The sequence below is a fragment of the Leptinotarsa decemlineata genome, unplaced genomic scaffold, assembly GCF_025532065.1.
Source record: "Leptinotarsa decemlineata unplaced genomic scaffold, Ldec_3_MD MMD2_tig00004067_RagTag_RagTag, whole genome shotgun sequence".
Classification (NCBI taxonomy): Eukaryota; Metazoa; Arthropoda; class Insecta; order Coleoptera; family Chrysomelidae; genus Leptinotarsa; species Leptinotarsa decemlineata.
Window position 1 is genome coordinate 1,830,244 of NW_027412602.1, and position 14,542 is coordinate 1,844,785.

The 14,542-nt window shown below is 35.1% G+C and overlaps 1 protein-coding gene across 4 annotated transcripts; it reads left to right on the plus strand.

Moving 5' to 3' along the window:
- The first annotated feature begins 720 nt into the window (after positions 1 to 720).
- LOC111516602 (actin-3) lies at positions 721 to 9,183 on the plus strand. Of its 4 annotated transcripts, none has more exons than XM_074178572.1 (2): positions 721 to 878; positions 7,315 to 9,183. In XM_074178572.1, exon 2 carries the CDS (start codon positions 7,322 to 7,324, stop codon positions 8,447 to 8,449), a length of 1,128 nt encoding a protein of 375 aa, XP_074034673.1. In that variant the 5' UTR covers positions 721 to 878; positions 7,315 to 7,321; the 3' UTR covers positions 8,450 to 9,183. The 4 variants fall into 4 exon arrangements, with proteins under 4 accessions (XP_074034673.1, XP_074034672.1, XP_074034674.1 ...); XM_074178571.1 differs by lacking the exon at positions 721 to 878 and adding an exon at positions 885 to 1,195; XM_074178573.1 differs by lacking the exon at positions 721 to 878 and adding an exon at positions 885 to 1,038.
- The last annotated feature ends 5,359 nt before the right edge of the window (positions 9,184 to 14,542 follow it).

Genomic DNA, 14,542 nt, shown 5'->3' on the forward strand with positions numbered 1-14,542 from the left:
TATATATATATATATATATATGTGCCAGATGATGACAGTACTACTAACGTCGAAAGCGCTCGCAGATAATTAATAGAAGATATAAAGCTTCAAATCCTTTTTGTAGAATTCTATATATATATATATATATATATATATATATATATATATATATATATATATATATATATATAGTCGCTTAACGACATCATATACTAATAAGCGCAGAGAAGAAGAAAAAAATAAAAATTGGGAAAAAATGAAGAACGTCAGTTTTCAGAGTACAAAATTTTCTATCGATCAGTATATTCCACGACCCCGTAGAATGAATATTCATTGATATATGGAGCTATAAAAACACATGATAATAAAACGGACAATTTTTTGACAACACCTAATTGAAGTATCATGTTCATTACTGATTTTAGTGACGGTTGAGTTATTTACCTCATGTCAGAGTTGAATTCAATCGACGGGTGAATGGAATTGATGAATTCCCGTAAACCTATTGTACGCAATTACCTATCTTTACCAGTTGATCAGAATTAAGATATCATCGTATCTGTACCAACATAAGAAATTAAAAATCTGTTTTAAAACAGATTTTTAAACAGATAAGAAATTAATCATTCGGGTAATGTAACGTCAACTCAGTATCTCTCAAAACGCTTCGAATAAAAAATCATCTACTTGCAATTTTACCAGCAAAAAAACTTTGTTGATGAATTTGTTTTCTAGATAGTACCTTACTAGATAGTACCCTACGTAAGTTGTTATCAGCTTCCAAACAAATCAATAACTTTTTGTTATCTTATCTTCCTTTATGCAAGTCGACACAATCATAATGGAATAATCATAATTTATCTGTCTAAAGGTTTTCGTAGATATTTCAGTTTCAGGTGAGTTGCATTGAAATAAAATTTGCGTTATTTGAGTTCACAAAACAGTGATAAATTGAGGATTTCTCGTAAAGGACACGGTTGAACTTAGATTCCGCCCATTTGAGTTAATTGTTTTCAGTGGGCTAATTATTGAAAGAGGCCTTCTTAATGAATCTTTGTAAGTTGCTACATTCAAAGACTTACTAAATAGACCCAGCCCACTAATTGACCTGCTGAATGATGTGTCAACATCTCTTTTCGAGGTTTCAATTCCAATCAAGCTGATATAGAACAATATCAACAAAGTCGACGTGTCAACGCTATAATGGAATGAAGTGAGTGACATCCTACTAGAGTATAAATAAAATATAAAATTCGCATTGAGCTCTTACAAGTTTCGATTTCTGAAGACTGTAGGAGCGACACCTGGTTAACAGAAAGACACACATTTTGAATAAATTTCTTTTAAATTTTATTTCAGTGAATAAGGTCCTAAGTTTTCAAAAACAAAAACATTATCTTTCATTGTATCTCTAGATTTTGATTTTGATCTTTTATAATCTGAACAGTTGAAAATTAGGATAATTCACTCAATGAAGAAAAGTTATGACTATTAAAGAAAGCAAAAAAGAAACGTATTCATTCATAGACCAACTACATGGTATCGAACATGTCAATTTATACTTTATGAAATGATTATCCAAAGTGAACATATGAAAAAAAAACAGAAGTTAATATACAATTAGAATTGTTAATGCAGATTTGAAAATAAATATGTGAATAAACAAACATGTAAATATACATCAAATACACATAAATATACATATAGGTCCCTAATATATATATATATATATATATATATATATATATATATATATATATATATATATATATATATACATATATATCATCATCGAAATACTCTTGTAATGTATAATAAGCTTTAACCAGTATTTTTGGAATTCGAGAGTGTTACAGGCCTTCATTAGATTAGGCAATTTATTGCATATTTTTTACCCCAGCATAAAATGTCGTCAGCTCAGGACTTAGCCTCTAAAACGTAGACGGGTAACAACGTGGTGCTACAAACATATTGGTGGAATACCAATCTTGATGTTTTGCGCAAGATCTGTAACCAGGCGAGAAGAGCGTGTTACGTAATATTTTTTCTTATTACTTATTTATTCAATCATTAGTTCATATGTGGGGTATTTTAGATATAAACAGGATAGGGTTTTTTATCGACCTTTTTTTGGGTAATGGTTACCTTCCACAATCTGAAAAAATATAAAAATTATAATGGAGAACTTTATACAAGTGTAGAAGGGCAAACCTTTTAGTTTACCCCGATAAGTTACTGCGTAACAATCAAAGTATTTCTCACAAAGAAAAATCTTCTATTTATCAGTAACTTGTCGTATTTCACAATTTTGCCTATCAACAAAAATATTAAGAAATTATACTTATCTTTACGTTTCGGAGGCCAAAATCTGCCTCCGTCTTCAGAAATGGATAAAAATTCGAATAAATATGCAGTTATTCCTTTTTTAAGAGCTTATTTCTTTACTTCTTCGACAGATGTCAAAGAAGTTTTGAAATATGAAATTATGTCAATGTTGTTGATTGACAACTGAAATATTCGGTGTAATACAAGGTACTCTCTGATATCAGTTTGTTGCCATTTCGCCACTATCCAAAGTTTTCTTCAAGATGGGTAGCCAAGTACGATCTATTTCTAAGGAGCTATTCGAGATACAAATCTCTCCAAACATGAGAATATACGCTGATTCTTTTAGCTTACGTCTCTTAGAATGAGGCTCATTGGTAATCTTTCTTGTCCTATTCCATTCCACCCGATGTTCACCGTCTGATTTTAAAATGTGTTCTGATAATTTTGATCCTGTCAATTGTCTATTTTTTATATAATCTCGATGTTCATTCTCACGCACTTTCAATGGTCTTGAGGTTTCACCAATGTAACTTTTACCACAAGAACAAGGTATTTTATAAATACAATTTTTTGTTTTTTCTTCAGTGTTGTTGGGTTTTGTATGTGTGAGTATAGATCTCAGTGTATTTTTTGTTCTGAAAGTAGTTCTAACATCATATCTATTTCCAATTCGTCTTATTTTTTCAGATAGTCTTGGAATGTAAGGTATAACGTTAGTTGTAAAAGGTGTCGTTGGATGTTGAGTCGGTAATTGTTGAGTTGGATGTTGTTGAATTTGAGAAGCTGTTTGTATGTTCGTTTGGTTTTCAATTGACTCTTTATTTTCTATTGAATTTATCGTTAAATTTATATACTCACACATACAAAACCCAACAACACTGAAGAAAAAACAAAAAATTGTATTTATAAAATACCTTGTTCTTGTGGTAAAAGTTACATTGGTGAAACCTCAAGACCATTGAAAGTGCGTGAGAATGAACATCGAGATTATATAAAAAATAGACAATTGACAGAATCAAAATTATCAGAACACATTTTAAAATCAGACGGTGAACATCGGGTGGAATGGAATAGGACAAGAAAGATTACCAATGAGCCTCATTCTAAGAGACGTAAGCTAAAAGAATCAGCGTATATTCTCATGTCTGGAGAGAATTGTATTTCGAATAGCTCCTTAGAAATAGATCGTACTTGGCTACCCATCTTGAAGAAAACTTTGGATAGTGGCGAAATGGCAACAAACTGATATCGGAGAGTACCTTGTATTACATCGAATATTTCAGTTGTCAATCAACAACATTGACATAATTTCATATTTCAAAACTTCTTTGACATCTGTCGAAGAAGTAAAGAAATAAGCTATCAAAAAAGGAACAACTGCATATTTATTCGAATTTTTATCTATTTCTGAAGACGGAGGCAGATTTTGGCCTCCGAAACGTAAAGATAAGTATAATTTCTTAATATTTTTTTTTTGATAGGCAAAATTGTGAAATACGACAAGTTACTGATAAATAGAAGATTTTTTTTTGTGAAAAATACTTCAATTTTTACGCAGTAACTTATCGGGGTAAACTAAAAAGTTTGCCCTTCTACACTTGTATAAAGTTCTCCATTATAATTTTTATATTTTTTCAGATTGTGGAAGGTAACCATTACCCAAAAAAAGGTCGATAAAAAACTGATTTTCGAGAGTGTTACAGGCCTTCATTAGATTAGGCAATTTATTGCATATTTTTTACCCCAGCATAAAATGTCGATTTTTCATATGCGGATGTTCTGTGAATCTTTGTTGTGAAATTGGAAGCGTTTCTAGTGTAATATTGGTGATGGTAATTGCTTTTCTTCAGCTCATTTTCATGTTTTTTAATATACAAACAACATTTATATATAGCGACACTATGCAGCCAAATTAAATTTACACTAAGTAAAAATAAAATTTTTATTGAAAAAATCCCAATCCCATTGCATGCCATTTAATAAATATATATAGTAACGCAAGTATGCATGCGTATTCATTTTGACACTTGACGAATTATTTTTTGACCCCAAAATTATTGAATTACATCTCACCAAATTCATTAAAGTACCCTCCATTTTTTCAGAATACAGTTTTGGTAGACACCGCACGGGTGCAATGCTGATACTAAATATAAATTCACCCACCGGAAATTGGAAAACATTGAGAAACAGTGACGAACAGATAATTTTGTTTTATGGACACGCCTCTGCCACAGTTAGAATCTGTTTAAAAATCTGTTTTTCTGTTAATCAGCATTTAAAAATCCTTTCTTACTGCACATCTATAATATAAAACAAACCTGTTTCTTCGTACTGGTGAGTCCTAGAATGCTTGGTACATAGGTGCTTCTTGTATCTTAGATGTTAGCTGCGCACAAAGAAAGGATTGTCAAATATTCCAACTGGGGCGCACCCCGTGGTAGTAAAAAGGAACGCGTTTACATATGAAAATTACATATTCATTATTATTTCTCCGTACTGTTATACTTTCGAAGGCTGAAATTTTGTATGTAGATTCGTTTTATATTGTAGATGTGCAATAATAGTCCGGTCAATTTAGACATTCGAAGCTACCTGAATTCCCACCAAGATGAAAATCAGTAAAATTGTTAAAAATATGATTAAAAATGAAATTCAAAAGTTTCCCATCTTTCCCTGTGTGGAAAAAAAATTATTCGATGTCAAAGGTCAAAATAATGATTTTTTCGCGATTTTTAGCAAAACGGTAAGTTTCATCATAAAAATACTTACGATAAAAATTGTAGACCATTAAATTATCTACAAAAACTGTATTGAAACTTTTTTCCTACGAGCCACCCTTTTTAAGATATAACAATTCAAACAGTTGTAAAAGTTGTAATCGTCATAATATGCTCACGTTTCCACAACATCTATGAGTTAGTGTACTTAGTGCGTTTTTTAAAGTGGTTTTCCCAGTAGGCCTATTCCACAGGTCAATTGTGATCCTGTTTAATGTGAAACTATTGCAAAATAATGGATATTAGCAGAGATTGAAAAGATAAAAGCAATTTAAGTAGCGATGTTCAATCGTCCGAGTCCTAACTTTAAAATTCTTGTTCTTGTTCTTCTTCTTGATCTTCTTGTTCTTGTTCGTCGTGTTCCTCTTCTTCTTGTTCTTCTTGTTCTTCTTCATCTGCATCTTGAGTACATGGAAACTGCGTTAATAGCGATGTATCGCATGTCGCCTTATTGGAATCAAACGGATCCTCCACTGTTGGTGATTCAATATTAGAGAACGACCGGCCTTGACAATGTTTACATACCAGAGAACAAAACAGTCCTGCTTTTTTGCACCACATTTGCCCTGCACCCCTTTTTGAAGTTGCAAAAATTTGTGTTCAGTCTAACCCCAGTCTATAGGGCCTAGCTGATACCAAGCCACACTTGAACTTGGTAATATATCCGAAAAATATGTTGATGAGCAGCAACTGAGGTTGAAGGAAGACAAGGTAATTCTACTTGTTTTTTACTTTTGGTATTTTTAACGAAACATGCATATCTGTACTTATCTAAGTAGGTATTTTTTTAGGAGCTCCGTACATAGAAAGAAGAAAGCGAATGCCGTTATAGTTATTACTCATGTATATTTTATATTATAAGTGTAAGTTACAATGACCGATAGAAAAATATCTAATTTCAAATATTCAAACTGGGGTATTTTTTCCCCGCCAGCCGCGTGGGAAAAAAAGGTCCATGAGACAAAATTATCTTTTCATAACTGTTTCTCCATGCCCTCAAGTTTCAGGTGGGTGAATTCATATTTAGTATCAGCATTGCACCCGTGCGGAGCCGGGGCGGCTCGCCAGTGAATAATAAATAGATCAAACTTCAAATTGGTCAAATAATCGTCTGATATGGAACACAAACTGAACTACACCAACAAGATGTCATTGAAATGTGTGAAGAAGAGGTTGACCTACTCCTCATTTTAATTTAATTTACATGAGAAGTGAAATGAGCGAAAGCAATATATTATAGGGAAAAAAGTTTCTGGATTTCAACTACTACATCTTGATACAAAGAAATGCGGAAATCTTCCGAAGAAAGGAAGAAAACAATAAATTTGAAAAAATTACATATATGTGTAATACAATGCAAAGAAGTAACTTTCATTCACAAACTATTAATGACTTCAGTGTTAACTAGTGTTAACTTGCAGTGAAAGCTTCTCATAGCCATATTGGTTCAAAAAATTATTTATTGTTGTATCTAATGTGGAGGTGAATTTCTCTTGAACAATAATTTTATTCATAATGTTGCTAGTCTTTTCTTCTATTTTGGTATCCGTGATATCAATAAAATGATATTATTTTAGTTTCGATCGTGACAGTTTTCTATTTCAATGATGTGATACCAACGATGATTTTTTGAGGAAAGTCTTTTTGGCTTTCTACTTCTCTATCATTGACCGAAATATGAAAACTCTTATGAATATATGTAGTGCATACATAAACGTTTTTTTTTCAGATACAAATGAAAGAAAAAACCTTTTCAAAAAAACTACTTTCATATGGACATTGAAATACACAAAAAAAATCATTTCAAAACATTCAGTTTCATATGAATATTGAATTACACGAAATTCCACATTCAGTTTGAACTACAACCAACATTCATTATAGAATTGTATATATCATTTACAGGAACGCTATTCAATGTCATATATGATAGAGTATTGATATAAAATGTCATATGGATTACTATTATCTACGATGTACTTCGAAGTTTCGGTACAAGATATTTGTCTTATCATCTCGTTAGCACCGTTTTGGATAATATTACACTCTTCATTCCGTAATATTCAAGAGTTTCCCCCACTTTTTATTCAATGAATGAGAAGTAGAAGAACGAAAAGATTTTTTCTGAAAAAATCTGATCTCAACCATCAACACGATAATTCATTAACTATCTTGCATGTATCAAACACAACCTCTTTATATCAATTACAACAATTTTTTTCAGCCTCAACATGTGTGATCAAGTAAAAGCATTAGTTGTGGACAATGGATCTGGTACCATTAAAGCTGGATTTGCTGGTGAAGATGTTCCCTGTACCATAATCCCTGCCATTATTGGTTATTCACGGCAAGAAGAACTCATACCAGAAATGGATCAAAAGATCTCGTTCATAGGAAATGAAGCCCAAAGCAAAAGAAAGGAGATCAACGTAAAATATCCTATTGAGCATGGTATAATTATGAATTGGGATGATATGGAGAATATATGGCACCATATATTCTACAGCGAACTTCGAATCACTCCAGAAAATCATCCTGTTTTATTAACAGAAGTACCACAGAACTCCAAATCTACAAGAGAGAAGATGGCGCAGATCATGTTTGAATCTTTTAATACACCAGCAATGTTCCTAGCTATTGAAGGTGTATTATCTTTATATGCTTCTGGTCGTTTAACCGGTATTGTGTTGGATTCCGGACATGGTGTTTCTCAGATAGTACCAGTTTATGAAGGTTACGCCATTTCCAATGCCCTCTTACGTTTAGATTCGGCGGGTGAAGATCTGACCAAGTACTTCACGAAAATCCTGTCTGATCGTGGCTACAATTTCAACTTCACTGATCACAAAGAAATTGTACAAGAGATGAAAGAAAATCTCTGTTATGTTGCTATGGATTTTGATCAAGAAATGGTTCAGGCTACTAGGGGTAGCTCTTTCGAGAAGAGTTACAAACTTCCTGATGGTCAAATTATCACAGTTGATGATGAAAGAATCCGCTGCCCGGAAGCTCTGTTCCAACCATCCTTCATGGGTAGCTCAGCGAAAGGTATCCACCAGAACACTTACGACTCGATCATGAAATGTGAGGTGGATGTTCGTAGGGATTTGTACTCCAACATTATATTATCTGGAGGCAATACCATGTTCCCTGGAATCAAAGATAGGATGCATAAAGAGATTATGACTTTGGCTCCATGCGCAATGAGAATCAAAATCCTCACGGAATCAGAAAGGAAGTATCTGGTGTGGATAGGAGGATCAATTCTTGCTGAACTTTCCACGTTCCAACAGATGTGGATCAGAAAACAAGAATACGATGAATATGGCCCTTCAATTGTCCATAAAAAGTGCTCCTGAATATCTTTACAATATTATTTGTTCACTATTTTATATTTCATTCGGTAAATACTGTATACAATTTCGCATTTGGTCAAAAGATTATTATTTCAGTTTTGTATCCGTTTTACAGGATATTGTAAACATTCACTCGACTTCACGTGGCGTCGATTTCAAACCTATGTAATGTTATCGATGTCTGTCAGTAAACATTCCAGTAAACTTGTGATGCACTGATTGGAACCTTCGGTGAAGTAATCAATATTACTGGAGTTTAATCCCAACACCAACCCGTTATTTTCAACACCTTGACACGTGTTTCAATGACTAAGTGATCCTCTTGAATATGATCACTTAGTGACTGAAACAGTGTCCAAGTGTTTTAAATAACGGTTTGGTGTTGGGATCAAACTCCAGTAATATTCAAGGTGATAAGTTTAGATGATGAACCATTCAAACCTTCAGTGATATAGAAAGTAGAAAGGAAGGAATGCGATAGCCTTTAGTTTTCTATTATTTATTACTTTATCTGGTAATGAATGTAATAATAAAATAGTTGATGATTATCAGATAGCCGAAACACTTAGAAATATTGGTGATAAGATAAAAAATTGCTAAAAAATATTGGTACTCATTCAAAATTTAAATACTGAGGATGGCCCAAGTCCGACAACACCTTGTATAATTGTTTCATAAATATATTTCAATAATTTGTTCAGTAGGTCAGCGTATAAAGAAAGTACACACAAATATGATATTTCGTTTTTTTTTTTGGTTTTTTGCCGAAGCTGAAGATTTTTTGGTATCGTTCAGAAATACTCTAAAAAGTACTTTGTCCCAATTCAATCGATTAGGACTTCCTCTTCGATCGCGACAGACGACGGTTGTGCCGACATCGACCGCCCTCAAAGATGCCACGTGTATGTCTTGGTCGGAGTGGAGTCCAAAGTGAGGTGTATTTTAAAATAAAGTTCAGTTCCAATAAATAATGAAAGATGTACTGAGGGGACTGGCGACCCCCTACGCCAGTAACCAAGCTGAATGTCGACGGATTCGACAAGGTCGACAGTTCGATAATGTGCAATTTTTATCCGAAGGCCTCCCGGGAAGGAAACAACCAGTGAAAAATTGAAGTGTTTTTTTAATTAATGGAAAAACTTAAGGTGGCAGCTGCCTCGAGCAAGACAGCTGCGCCCTCGGACGAAGCTTCTGTTCACTATAGACAGAAGGAGTCTGGCCAAATGCACTCGAATGAGAAGCAACGGCCATAAAATTTAGAGAGAGAGAATTCAATCGATTCTCTAGCTCTTATCGTTCATGAGATCCTCATGCAAAGATTTTAATTTGAAGAGCCATGTATATTCATGAATTTGAAAAACAAAAGAAATCTACAAATTATGGAATTACAGTCTTGGATAAAACATCATCTTATACGACATAAGTCCCCCTTTTTCATGTTTCTTCACTGAAAGGAATAACTTCTGGATGTCAAATCAAAAAAATAATTCCGATATATTTGAAAGAATACGTGATTCGAAGATAAGACAAGCGAGTTATGGCTGGAGCCATAACTTTATTTCTCATGAAATGTGAACGATACTAAATAAAAATTGGATTGTGTGAAAACTATTTTCCGTGTTTGTTAACCGTTGTAATAAAAGGAGCTTCCTAGCGGATGAATTTTAGCAGCGCTGTCACCAGATGCAGATTTCTCCGCATCAAATTTTAAATATTAAGGCAGGTCCGAAAAAGCTGTAGGGTTCGTGCCGATCGCACGAAGACCGGTCTTTTTGAAATCTGATCATTTGGAATACTTACTTATCTTCTCTCACATTATGTGGTTCCAGAACTGAATTTTAATCTTAGTTAAAGTGCTTTTCACTCACTATTCTCTTCTTGATAGATTGGCAAAAGGTCTCTCATTTGTTTTTGTTCTCTTAACTTCATCTTACTCTACATTGGACCGACCAATCGAGGATATATTCTTGGTGGTATGGCTGATTCCTGTAAGTAAGCTTCTTCGTCCCTTTTTGGTCCGGTTCTTTCCTGCGCTACTACTTTTTGGTATCTGTGGGATACCCACATGGTTAGGGTGTTCCACAAGCTGGCGAGTATCATTACTCCGCATCCTACTGTTTGGTGAAGATGAATTCCATTCAATACAATTCCCAGCGCATACTTTATTATTCTAAAAATAGCGTAAAATCCCATCAGGCCAATCATGAAGAGCCCTATGTAGGTGAACCATCCCCAAACCTGACGCATCGTGTTGTGGGCTAGTTTTTCCATTTCTTCCCTGTCAAAGATGTTTACCGTGGAGAATCCTTGTCCGGTAGTTTCCACGCCTGCTCTCGTCTCACTAAAATATACTCTACAGCTTTTCGTTCATTTCCAAAAACAATTATCCGTTGGGCGTTCTTAATTTCTTCCTGAATATAAATTCCTAGCGCTCCGACAGGTTGTATCGGATAGAAGTTGAGTTTTGTTTCTACTTCTGGGGAGAGTTCTTCTGAAGCGTGTTTTTCAATGGGGTGAGGGGTCAACGCAATCCATCGGTCATCTATAAAATACAAGGGTGGCATCAACCCGTGGCAATCTACCTCTTCGGCATGTTCCTGTATGATCCTGGTTACGGGTGCCATGTACTTGGTTCGATTATTCACTACTACTGGTAGTTCATTGTAACATTTATCGGTCCTATAAATTTCTACGGTCCTAGGCACACATCTCATGATGTATGAAATTTCTCCTAATACCCGTCCAACATAGCCTCCACTCTCCTTAACTAGCTGGCTCAGTGTGCTAGGCGCTAAAGGCACCATTAACAGCCTGGTGCGTAAAATTTCTCATTGTGTTAAACATCTCCTATGAGCAGTATCTGTATATAATTGATCCATCTTTCGGTTATAAGCTTGTTCCACGTACAGGAATTTGCTATTCACATAAGCCATAAGGTCGACATTGTGTGCGAGTATATCATCTTTTGATTTAAGATCAAAATATTGTGAGGTTTCTTCTGCAACAACTATGCGGGGTGTTCCGTTTGCCATAGTTCTAAATTGCAGACTTCGAATTCCTTTATAAGAGTTACTGCTAAGACTTCGCGTTGTTCTCTACTACTATCAATTGTTCCGTGGTGATTTGGTTAGTTATCTTATCGGCTTGGCCAGTGAATAACAGGCTAAGTTTATCCTCACATGTGCGGAGTGGATTAGTTTTTCACGTAGCTTCGCCTACACTGGGGTCGAAGCAATATCCTTTCGAATAGGGGTATACTACGTTACCCATTAAAGCTTTTTCATTCTCATCTAATTTGATTTTGGCCTCGTAGTCCATTAGTCAGATCTTCACCGCGGCTAAGATAATAAAGCTCTTCCATGATTGTCCGTTTTCGTGATACGTGGTTCCTTCACAGGATCCGTCGGCGTTTACTAGTACTTCCAAGGTGAGGGATGCTGTAGTTGTGCCATTGGTTGCAAGGTCTCCTATCTTCTGGTGATGAATGGTTAAGGATCGATAACGTTGCGTGTTGCGGCATTCGTCTGCTCCTACGCGATTTACATAGTTCAGTATTCCTCCGGATACTATTGAGCTGTGGCTATGCATTCCACAGTGCATGATCACTCGCGTGATTTCGATTAGGCAGGTCCACACGTGTTGAAAAGAGATTTCGTCTCTTTGTAGAACTGACACTTTTCCCGACTCGCTTTGATATGCAGTCTGAGTTTCGGGGCACTCCGCGACATCGCGAATTGATTTGGCCGATATCTCGGTCGCCTTGTCGTCACAATCATAGGCAATGAGGGGTTTCACCTGGGTGAAGTTAGACATCATGAGCAAAGTTACTCCCGTGCTGATGATGAGGTGCCTCATTATATTATACAATGCGATATTTTCTAACTAAAAGCCAAGGCAATTCAATTCTGATAAAATGTGCTTCATGCGTGCTCCTTCCTACCCGTCTCTACGGTGGATCTTTGTTACGATATTCAATATCGACACCCTTGATCCTTCCGCGATCTTTCCCTTATTGAAACCTTTCCCCCTACTCTCGCGCCCTCCTTTTTCGGTATTCCCTACTTCTAATCTCATGCCCTATTGGCATAATCTTCCACGTTATACACCTACTATGATCGGTAAATTTAGGAATTATCCTTTTCGAATAACTCCAACTTCACGTAATCTATGAACAGTAAAGAGGTGAAGATACTATCATATTTCTCTTTCCACCCGTATATGTTGAGAAACCCCTGTCGATCCTTTCCACCGAGGCCCAGCGGTTGAGGTTTCCGAAAGTCGCCAAAACGTGAATCTACAAATTTTTTTCTGGTCTTAGCCAGGGAACGATTATCGTACCCAGTGAGATTATAGTCCCCACCTGACTGAAATTTGTTAATTATTACGATGACTCAGGTACATCCATGTTCTGGTGCACCTAATCGTGGCTTTTCGGAATAACCGAAGTTGAAGTCCACAAGACGTAAGTTGAATTTTCACTTTTTGTTTTTCGATCCGTATGAACAAGTTTTCCTCCTCTTGGTCGGGTCACAGTATTTTGTATACAGTAATTTCATAAAGGCTGATTTGTGGTTTGAATTTTTCTAGGCGCAGACCCACGCGTCGATGTCTTAGGTCTGCGCAAACGACGAGTTTAAGACAGGCAAGCAATCAAAGCGTTTAAACACTGCTCAACATAACAAATATTCATATAAACTGCTCAAAAAAATACAGTCGATGAAAACCATGTTGGGCACCTAAGAAAATTGTACAAATGATAATTTTGCATTTGTGTAATATTCAAGTAACCCAGATCATTTCGACAATGATGAACTATGTTTCAAGTAGATCTTAAGAATTCATGGGATCGGATGTGACAAAATATACTTTAATTTCAACAAGAAAAAAGACAAGATGAAGAACGAGTTTTGTTATTCATGAACCATGGTACTGTGCAAGAGCTCTCTAGGAGGAATAACGAGTCCCTGTGTGTATACAACCGTGATAGCATGGTCTGCACTGATGAGGAACACTTCAAAACGGTTCGCAGTTGGTTCCTTGTTCGAATCAGGCGAAGTCCCACTATTTGTCCTAGAGAGGTCTTGCAAAGTTGTTTCTTCAAAGTGAGAATCTTTGCAATTATGTCTGAGGCGACTTGGATTCCGAAAGGTTAACAGTCGTAAGGTATTTTTGATAGTCAAATTTACATTATATAAGAAGTTGCTGACTAATAGGACATGTTTCATTAATAATAACTGTTTTTAATCTACGCAGCAACTTTTCGGGGTTGATTAGACATCTAGACTTGTATAGATTCAAATATCAACATTTGTCAATATATGTCGAGTTATTAGCTAAAGAAGTAGTTGTTTTCTGTCGGAAAACATATATAATGGTATAGTCAAAATGCATTTGGACTTGTCAGTGATTTTATTATCAATTTTTACTTGGATAAAAGCTGGAAGCAGCAAAACAACCTATTATCTTACAGTGTAAATAATTCATAACTTCCGACTCCGAAAACTCTCACATACATTTATAGTTAGTACATACATACAAAAAAATTATTTTTGTATGATTGAACACTACATACTTAATTACGTTTTTACTTCTTCAAGTCCTGAATAGTAACTACATAATTCAGAAAGAATAGGCTCTACAGATTCCTTAATCTTGAGTGATGAATTCGATTAGGAATATTTTTAATAATTGGTCCTTAATATAATCGAATCGGCAAACTCGTCCGCCATCTTGAATTCTCCAATCAATAAATGAATATGCTATATTTGGCCCCAAAAATCACTACAAAGAAATTTCGCATTGATTCGTACCATGCTTCATGAATAACAAAACACGTTCTTTATCTTGTCTTTTTTCTTGTTGAAATGAAAATATATTTTGTCACATTCGAATATGAACATCTGCCGATTCCATGAATTTTTAAAATCTACTTGAAACTTAGTTCATCATTGCCCAAATGATCTGGGTTACTTCAATATTACACAAATGCAAAATTATCATTTGTACAATTTTCTCAGGTGCCCAACATGGTTTTCATAGACTGTTTTTTTTTGAGCAGTTTATATGAATAGTTGTTATGTTGAGCAGTGTATACAC